This window comes from Neophocaena asiaeorientalis, unplaced genomic scaffold, assembly GCF_003031525.2.
Source record: "Neophocaena asiaeorientalis asiaeorientalis breed wild unplaced genomic scaffold, Neophocaena_asiaeorientalis_V1.1 scaffold313, whole genome shotgun sequence".
Taxonomy (NCBI): Eukaryota; Metazoa; Chordata; class Mammalia; order Artiodactyla; family Phocoenidae; genus Neophocaena; species Neophocaena asiaeorientalis.
In genome coordinates, this window is record NW_020175412.1 from 379035 (window position 1) to 388644 (window position 9610).

General features: G+C 45.0%; 1 protein-coding gene across 1 annotated transcript in view; it reads left to right on the plus strand.

Moving 5' to 3' along the window:
- Nucleotides 1–9610, plus strand: part of ITIH6 (inter-alpha-trypsin inhibitor heavy chain family member 6) — a 34920-nt gene that overhangs the window by 11289 nt on the left and 14021 nt on the right. Inside the window, 6 exon segments of the mRNA XM_024767174.1 lie at nt 3118–3327; nt 4051–4244; nt 4246–5000; nt 5002–5048; nt 5051–6103; nt 8392–8482. Of these exon segments, the coding sequence (XP_024622942.1) occupies nt 3118–3327; nt 4051–4244; nt 4246–5000; nt 5002–5048; nt 5051–6103; nt 8392–8482 (2350 nt within the window).

The following is a 9610-nucleotide window of genomic DNA, read 5'->3' on the forward strand; positions in this document are numbered from 1 at the left end:
TAACGATTTGTTCAAAATAATAATAGCAACAATGTATTCAGTGAATATAGTTTACTGATAAGTGAATTAATGACAGCAATGTTATAAAGGACAAGATAGAAGAATTGGACTACTCTGTCACAAGGTATTTGAACTATTCATGAAGCTGTATAGTGTTATTTGAATGTGGACTGGAATTAGTTGTAAAGGCATGTTGCAAACTCCAGGGCAACCACGAAGAAATTTTCTTAACATAATGGTTATGCTAAGAGACGAGAGACAATGGGGCCATATAAAACACTCGACTGAAACCAGAGAAGGCAGGAAAAGAGTAGGAGACAAAGAAAAAAAAAGGGAAACAAAGAGAAAACAGTTTAAAATATAGCAAATATTAATCTACTTATATCAGTAATCACTTTAATGATGACTTGTCTAAATACACCAATTAAAAGTCAGAAGCTTCCATATAATGTTTACGTATAGCTGATTCACTTTATTATAGAGCAGAAACCGACACACCATTGTAAAGCAATTATACTCCAATAAAGATGTTAAAAAAAACACAGTACGGCCGACTTAAAAATTGCTTCAAAATTGCTTCAAAATTTAAAAGACTAGATCTCATGTTAAGTGTTCTTACCATAACAAAATTTTAAAAATTAAAAAAAAAAGACAGAAGCTGTCAGTGTCAAAACAAAACAAAAACAAAAACCATGTTTTCTACAAGAAGCCCATTTTAAATATAAAGACACAGATAGATAAAAGTAATGGGATGCAAAGAACATATACCATGCTAACACTAATCAAAAGAAAGCTGGAACAGCTTTATTAATTTCAGACCAAGTACACTTCAGAGCAAGTAAATTGTCAGGGATTAAAAGATGCATTATGGTAAAAGGGTCGATTCTCCAAGAAGACATAATAATCCTTAATGTGTATGCACCTAACATTAGAGTGTCAAAATACACGAGGCAAAAGTTGATAGAACTGCAAGGATAAATGGACAAATCCACTATTATAGTTGGAGACTTCAACTTCCCTATATCAGAAATGGACATATCCAGCAGGCAGAAAATCCATAAGGACATTGTTGAACTGAACAACACCATCATTTAATTGAATCTAACTGACATCTACACAACGCTTCATCCAACAACAGCACAATACACATTTGCCCCAAGCTCATGTGGAACATTTGCCAAGACAGACTACATTGTGGGCCATAAAACACACCTTAACAAATTTAAAATAATATAAATCATACAAAGTATGCTCTCAGACTAAATGGAATAAAACTAGAAATCAGCAACAGAAAGATAGCTGGAAAATCTCAAAGTAATAGGAGATTAAACAACATACTTTTAAAAACATAATCTGTCCCTGGATAACAGGAGATTCTCAGGGAAGCCATCCTTTATGTGTCAGCCCTCTCAATGGAAGCAGGAATATGGTGCTCAGCTCCTTTTTTCTTTTTAAATATTTATTTATTTATTTATTTGGCTGCTCCAGGTCTTAGTTGCAGCTTGTGGAATCTTCTTTGTGGCATGTGGGATCTTTTCATTTGCAGCATGTGAGATCTTTTTCTTTTCTTTTTCTTTTTTTAGTTGCAGCATGCAGGATCTTCGTTGCCACATGAGAACTCTTAGTTGCGGCATGTGGGATCTAGTTCCCTGACCAGGGATTGAACCAGGGCCCCCTACATTGGGAGTGTGGAGTCTTAGCCACTGGACCACCAGGGAAGTCCCTGGTGCTCAGCTCCTGATCCCAGAATGTGTGACTTATCCCCTGAGTTCATCTTATGGCAGGAAATATTCTGATTCCCCTAAAAGCATTCAAGGCATCTTCTATCAGTTTAAGATGTAGAGAAAGGCAAGCCACAAATGTCCTTCCTGTGGTTTCTAGAATCCACACTTCTATAAAAGGTTGAAGGTGTATATTATGCTTAAAATCACTGGATTTACCACCTCCAAAATACACATTTGAGTCCCTGGTCTATCAATGACTAGCTGTGTGACCTTGAGCTAGCCACTCCACTCTCTGAGCCTTAATGTCATCTCTTGTAAAATGAGGATAATAGGGGCTTCCCTGGTGGCGCAGTGGTTGAGAATCTGCCTGCCAATGCAGGGGACACGGGTTCGAGCCCTGGTCTGGAGTTGCTGTGAAGATGAAATGAGCTGATGCATCTAAAGTTGCACTGCCAGGAGCATAGCAATTATCCTATAAATGGTACCCTAATACTAGAACCTACATATTGTATTCCCTGAGCGTAGCCCTATACTAAATATTGTCATGGAGAAGGGAGCCAAGAGGAAGTAGCAATCTAAGCCCTGTTCTCAGAGGACTCAAGATCTGTATGGAGAATGAAAATATTCCACGTAAGATAGTCAGCAAATAGTGTGGGACAGGGAATATCTGGGGGCGAAGGGCATGGATCAGACTAGGCAATCAAGGAAGGGCTGCCCAGAGAAAGAGCAACTGAAGGAACTATGAAGGTATGAATAAGTAAAGGACAAAGTTGTGGAGACGAAGTAGAATCTAGGTTATCTAGAGGCTGGTGAGAAGACCAGCCTGGAAGAAACAGAAATTGAGGTAGAAGAACAGATTAGAGAGAACAGAGAACCAAAGCATGCAAAGTCATTGAAAGGTAGCTATAAATACCTGGAGTCGTAAAGCTCTTAAACTTTAGGGCCCTCGAATCATTGAATCCTTGATCATGGGTTCAGAAACCATAGAACACATGAATCCTAGCTCTCTGAAAGCATAGAACTTGAACCTTCTAGACCACCACTGTCCAGTAGAACTTTTTTGATGATAGAAATGTTCTAAACAGTGTCCAGTACAGTAGCTACTGGCCACATGAGGTTATTGAACCCTTGAAATGTGGCTACTGCAAATGAAGAAACAGAATTTTAACTTTTTCTTTAATTGTAACTAACTTACATTTACATTTAAATAACTACATGTGGCTAGCAGTTACCATTGGACAGTACAGTTCTAGGCTTTGAGCCATTAGAGCCTATAGAGCAGTTTGGCCTAAGAATCCTAGACTTAAAGTGCTGGAGTCAGAGAACATTAAAACCATACAACACTTAGTACCTTGTATAGAAAGAGCCTTTCAGTCTTGAACAAGACCTCAAGTCTTGGTCCATCTCCTTCACATCATCTATATCCCACAGACTAAAAAGGCCATGAGTGTGATCCTTGGTAACCTGCCGGTCAGCGACTACTTCAACATCATCTCCTTTTCTGACACAGTTAGTGTCTGGAAAGCCAGAGGCTCCATCCAGGCCACCATCCAGAATGTCCCCAGTGCCAAGGACTACCTGGGGCACGTGGAAGCTGCTGGCTGTGTTAGACCTACCCACCCAAATTGGTAGGCTGTGGTTACATGGGAAATTCTTGAAACCCTCCCTTCATGCACCCATCCACTTCACCTCTCATAATGTCTGAAATATCACTGTTACATTTTACACAAATATGTCCCTTTGTCCTTCTGTGTTTCTTTGCCTAGTGGAAAGAGCATAGCTAAATCTCCATGTATTTTAGGACACATTCCTCTTTGGGGCTGAATTTCCTCCTCTTTAAAGCACATACTCAAAAGAATTTGCTGAAACTTTTATTTTTTATCAATAAGCTAGATATTTATTTCTAAGTATTTGAGCAAGCTGCTGCCCTGATTTTGGCTTCTGATCAATCCTCTCTCAGACGATTACTGAAGTCTCCCCCACCCACCACCTCCTGACAACTCAGCCCTTTTTCCCCTGTAGCATGGAGGTGGAGATGCTATCCTTGGGGATCTGCCAATCTGACTAGAGAATGAGACATCCCCCCAGGAAACAGTCAGAGCAGTCTGAGACAGGGAGTGATAAAAACCAAGGACATGTGGGCCCCACTGTCAGATCTCAGGGAGCCTGTGTGGGGGTGGGGATTAGGGAAGGATGAGCAGCGGAAACAGTGTGAGCAAAGATAAGGAGATATGACTCTGCCTGGGAGGTTGGTGAGGTACCCAGTGTGTCCAATGTGGGTAGAAGTTACTAGAAAAAGTGGTCTCACAGTCTGCTCTCCAATTAGGGACTGACATCAATGCAGCTCTGCTGGCAGCTACTTCAGTGCTGAACCATAGAAACCAGGAGCCTGGGAGGGGCCACAGTGTGGGGAGGATACCTCTCATTATCTTCCTGACAGATGGGGAGCCCATGGCTGGAGTGACAACTCCCAGTGTGATCCTCTCCAACATCCGTCAGGCACTGGACAACAGAGTGTCCCAAGGTCAGCTTGGCCTTTGGGGATGATGCTGACTTCCCACTGCTGCGTCGCTTGTCCCTGGAGAACCAAGGAGCAGCCTGGCGCATATATGAGGACACCAACACAGCCCTACAGCTGGAGGGCCTCTATGAAGAGATCTCCATGCCTCTGCTGGTAGATGTGCATCTGGACTACCTAGGTGGCTTGATTGGGGCCTCACCTTGGGCCTTTTTCCCCAACTACTTTGGTGGTTCGGAGCTGGTGGTGGCAGGCCAAGTGCAACCAGGAGAGCAGGAACTAGACATCTACCTGGCAACCCGTGGCCCCAGGGGTCGGCTTCTCGGGGCCTGCCACAGTGAGGTGGCCACCAACAGCAGCCAGAACGTCTTTGGTTGCCCAGGGGAGCCAGCCCCCAATGTAGCCCACTTCATACGCTGCCTCTGGGCCAACATCACCTCTGGAGAACTGCTGGAGGCACACTTTCAAGCTCACGATGCCAGCACTCACCACCTGCTGGCTTCCAAAGTCCTCAACCTGTCCTTTGAATAAGATTTTGTCACACCTCTGACATCACTGGTCATGGTGCAGCCCAAAGAAGCCACTGAAGAAGTCAGGAAACAGACTTTCACCGCAGATGGACTAGGCACCATCATGCCCTCATCCACCAGCAGTCATGGCCCAAGGGCAGGCACAGCCCAGCCAGCCTTGGTTCCCAAGGTTTCTCCCAAATCAAGGCTTGTGAAACCAAAGTTCTACTTATCCTCAACTACTCCTGCCCAGTTCCAAGGAGTTGGAGCCACTGGGTCAGAGCCCTAGTACCTCATCCACCCTCGCACACCAAAGCCCCAAATTCCAGCACAACAGGATTCTGGCAACTTGGCTCAGCCAACATTTAGGATACCACCTGCTGCCATTGTGCCCTCAAATTCTGGTGGCCTATTGCTTCTGAAGCCCAACACGCCATTACATCAGAATTCTGGTACCCTATTACCCATGAATTCCAAGACACAAGTCCCACCTCTGAATCCTAGCACCCCAGCCCAGCCCAAAAGTGGCTCTATGAAACGTGTTACTCTGCTGCATTCCAAACCTGGTTCTCCATCACAACCTAAATTAGATGCCCCATCACACCCCCAACCTGGGGTACTTACATCACAGTCACCCAAAAGCCTGTCACAGCCCAGGGCTGGAGTCTCCACACATCAGTTTTTCAAATACCCATCACACACCAGAGCAAGTGTTCCTGCTCCTAAGACCCCAAACAACCTGCCGTACCCTAGACCTGGGATCCTCTTACCCAAGACCCCTAAAATCCCATCACCTCTTAAACCTAGTGCCCCACCTCATCAAACTCCCCTAAGCTTATCACTTTCCAAACCTAAGACAACAATCCCCAATAAACCCAAAATCTCATTACCCTCTAGACCTGACAAACTCAGGTCCCCACCTCCTCAGAGCCTTAGCATACTTCCAAGCACTATCTCAAGTCCTACAAGTCCCAGCAGTTCCATGACAATTTCTGTCCTTGGAGAGCCCCTCCCTACTCTCTTTCTCCCCACCCTGCCCTATCTGCTGCCCCCTGGAAGGCTATGGCATCAGCATGACCTGTTGCCAGAGCCCCAGTGCACCAGGAAAATTCTGGGACCATCTGTGTCAGGAGTCCCGACAATGGGCCTACCCAACAGCTCCAGGCCTATGCCAGAAGGCAACCCCCCAAACCTGCCAGTCTTGCTGCCTTCTAGCATCCTCCCTGAGGTGGTCATCCTGCTCCTTATCCCTGAGGAGCTACAGCTGCTGTCTGAGTCAATGGAGGAGTCCAAATTTGTGGAGTCCTTGAACCCACTGGCTTTCTATACCTTCCTCACTCCTGACAAAGATGGTGAGTGCCATAGGCAAGAGGTCAAGCCACAAGGGGTGGGGGCAGTATGAATAGAGGGAACCAGGAGCTAGAAGTATACAAAGCTTATGCAAATTCTTGTGATTCAAACTGCTTGCTTGCTTACTTTGAGACTTTGAACCAACTACTTAACTTCTCTGGGCCTCAGCACATTCGCACATAATTAGAGGCCCTGGGAGAGAAGGGAGGTTAAGACTGGGGAATGCACAGAAATGAACTGGCCAAGCTATGGCTTTGACATTTGCTTTGTTGGACAAGAGAATTGCTCATGCTTCCCAAGCAGAGAAGGGATGTGGGGTTATAAATTGGAGCATCACTAGGCCAGTCAGCTCTGATTGGTTCTTTTGTGCTCTATGAAGAGCCCTGCTTAATGAAGGGGATATAAAAATTGGGGAAGATGATGACAGTTGTCTTTAAATTTCCCAAAGACTGTGAAATAATAACAGTTTACATTTTTTAGCTCTTCCTATGTGCAGGTACTGCTCTACATATTGTACTTGTAGTCCTCATTTAATCCTCACCAAAAAACTCTTAATATCTGCATTTTACTCATGGGGAAACTGAAGCACAGAGAAGTGAAATAACTTGTTCCACATCACATAGCTAGTAAGAGATTTGAACCTACATAATCTGGTCCCATGCTGAATGTGATTCACCCCTTCACTATTCGCCTTCCTGAGAGGAGTGACATTTCCTGGGGTGACCTTGTAGGGCAGGATTAGAACCAGGTGTTGGTGGCAATAAGTCATAGAGATAGAAATTTGGGCATGACATTCTTGACATACCCCTCTCCTTCACCACCCTCCCTCCCAATATCCCATCCATCTTCATTTCCTGACACTGTTATCTTTAATATGTTTGTCAAATGCACCCACTTCTCACTACCCCAACTGTCACTATCCTAGGGCAGACTACCATTGTGCCTCACCAACAAAACTGTTCCAGCCTCCTCACTGGTTTTCTTGCTTCCTCTCTTGAGATATTCTCTTGGCCATTCTCCCACAGCAGCCGAAGGGATCATTTATTTTTATATAAATTTATTTTATTTTATTTTTATTTTTGGCTGTGTTGGGTCTTCGTTGCTGCACGCGGGCTCTCCCTAGCTGCGGCGAGCGGGGGCCACTCCTCGTTGTGGTGCATGGGCTTCTCATTGCGGTGGCCTCTCTTGTTGCGGAGCACGAGTTCTAGGTGTATGGGCTTCAGTAGTTGTGGCACGCAGGCTCAGTAGTTGTGGCTCGCAGGCTCTAGAGCACAGGCTCAGTAGTTGTGGCACACAGGCTTAGCTGCTCTGTGGCATGTGGGATCCTCCTGGACCAGGGCTCGAACCCATGACCCCTGCATTGGCAGGCGGATTCCTAACCACTGCGCCACCAGGACTCGAGCCCATGACCCCTGCATTGGCAGGCGGATTCCTAACCACTGCGCCACCAGGGAAGCCCAACATGATCCTTTAAAAACATAGATCACTTCATGTCCCTTCCCTACTTAACTCCTCTCAAGGGTTTCCTATCATACCTAGAATAAAGTCCAAAGTCCTCTTTATGAGCTTCAAGGCCCTGCATAATCTGCCCTCTATCCCATACCTCTCTGACCTCACCTTCTCCCACTCACCCTCTGAACTCAAGCCCCAGTGGCCTCCTGTTCCTCCAATGGGCCTTGCCCCCATCCCTGCCTCCACTCAGAGACCTCTTCCAAGCTGTTCCTCCTGCTTGAAAATTGCTCTGCCCTGCCTTGCCCTGCTCCCTACCTACCACTCTCATCTCTTCCATTGCCACTCAAACTCCAGCTCATGCCTTAAATCTCAGGTCAAATGTCCTTCTCACCCCTTCCTACTGCCCCAGACTATGTCAAGGATCTGCAACTCCCTCCATCAATCTGTTCTTTTTTCTTATAGCATTTGTCACCATTGGTAATTATAATTTCATTCATGCCTGCCTTCCCAACCAAAATATGAGCTTCACCAGGTCAGAAATCATGACTGACTTTTTCACCACCATATCCCTGATGCTTGAACAGTGCCTGAATGAATAAATAAATGATCACATGAATGCATGCATAAATGCTATAAGAAAGAATTTTGAACATAACTGAGCTTGAAAGACTAAGGTACTATGGAGAACATAAGGTCTCAGTCTTGGCAATGTGCAGGTTAGATTGGGAAGCCAGTGAAGACTCTCCTGGTCAGAAGGAGAGTCTCCCCTTTGGTGGGCCGAGGACATCTTTGCCCTCAGAGTGTGAAGGATTTCTCTTATTTCTTTTACACTTGGCAGAAAATCCACATTGGGACAGCAATTCTGAGGAGATTCTGGGAGGAGCTGGAGACAGCATGGAATCTCAGGGAAGTTCTGCAGGGCTAGCAAAAATTGAACAAAGAGCTCCCCTGACAAAGATCCCTGAGCTTTCATTTCCATTCAGTTAGAATTTTCACAGGCATTGTATGATCCCAGAGGAGGGGCAATGTATTAATTTTCCATTGCTGCATAATAAATTACCACAAACTTAGTAGCTTAAAACACTCCCATTAATTATCTCACAGTTCTATGGGCCAGAGGTCTAGGCAAGAGTTAGCTAGGTTCTCTGCTCAGGATTTCATAAGACTAAAATCAGGGTGTCTATCAGACTGAGTTCTCATTGTCTTCCACGTTCGTTCAGGTTGTTGGCAGAGTTCAGTTCTTTGTATTAAGACTGAGATCGCTGTGGGATTTTGGGGTTTTTTTTTGTTTTCTTTGGTTTTTTTGTTTTTTTCTGATTGTTGGCTAGCAGTCACTCTCAGCTTCTAGAGGCCCCTGGGGCCACTTTCAGGTCCTAGAGGCTTCCTGCATTCCTTGCCACGTGGCCCCGTCCATCTTCCAAAGACAGCCATGGAGAATCTCCCTCCTGTTAAATCCTTCTCATACTTCAAATCCCTCTGACATCTCTGCCTCTGATCTCCAGACCCAGATTTAAAGGGCTCGTGTGATTAGGTCATGCCCACTTGGATAATCTCCTTATTTCATCAACTGCACCACATACCATGACCTATTTATGGGAGTGATAACTCACCATATCATACCCTGAGGATTTTACAGGGTGTGTATACTGGGGAATCTTGGGGGGCATCTTAGAATTCTACCTACCACAGACAGAGAGCAAGAGAAAATAACATTTGAGTTGGCCTGGAAGAATAACTAGAAATTGATCCTTAGTAGCTAAAGGAAGGAGAACATTCCAGGTGACAGGAAAAAACAGAAGCAAAGGGTCACTAGCAAGATAAGGCAGGGCACTCATAAGAATAGTCAGTTCAGTTGGGCTGGAGCATGCAGAGAAGCCTGGAGAGCTAGGCAGGGACTAGATATCAGAAAAGACTTAAATGCTGAGCTCAGGATTTTGGGGTTTATTTTGGAGGAGGTGACTGAGAGGCCAGGGGCCCCAGAGTACCTAGGAATGTAATGGATCAGTCTCTTACCAACACAGTCCCCCTCTTTTTTTTTTTTTTTTTTTTTTTTTTTG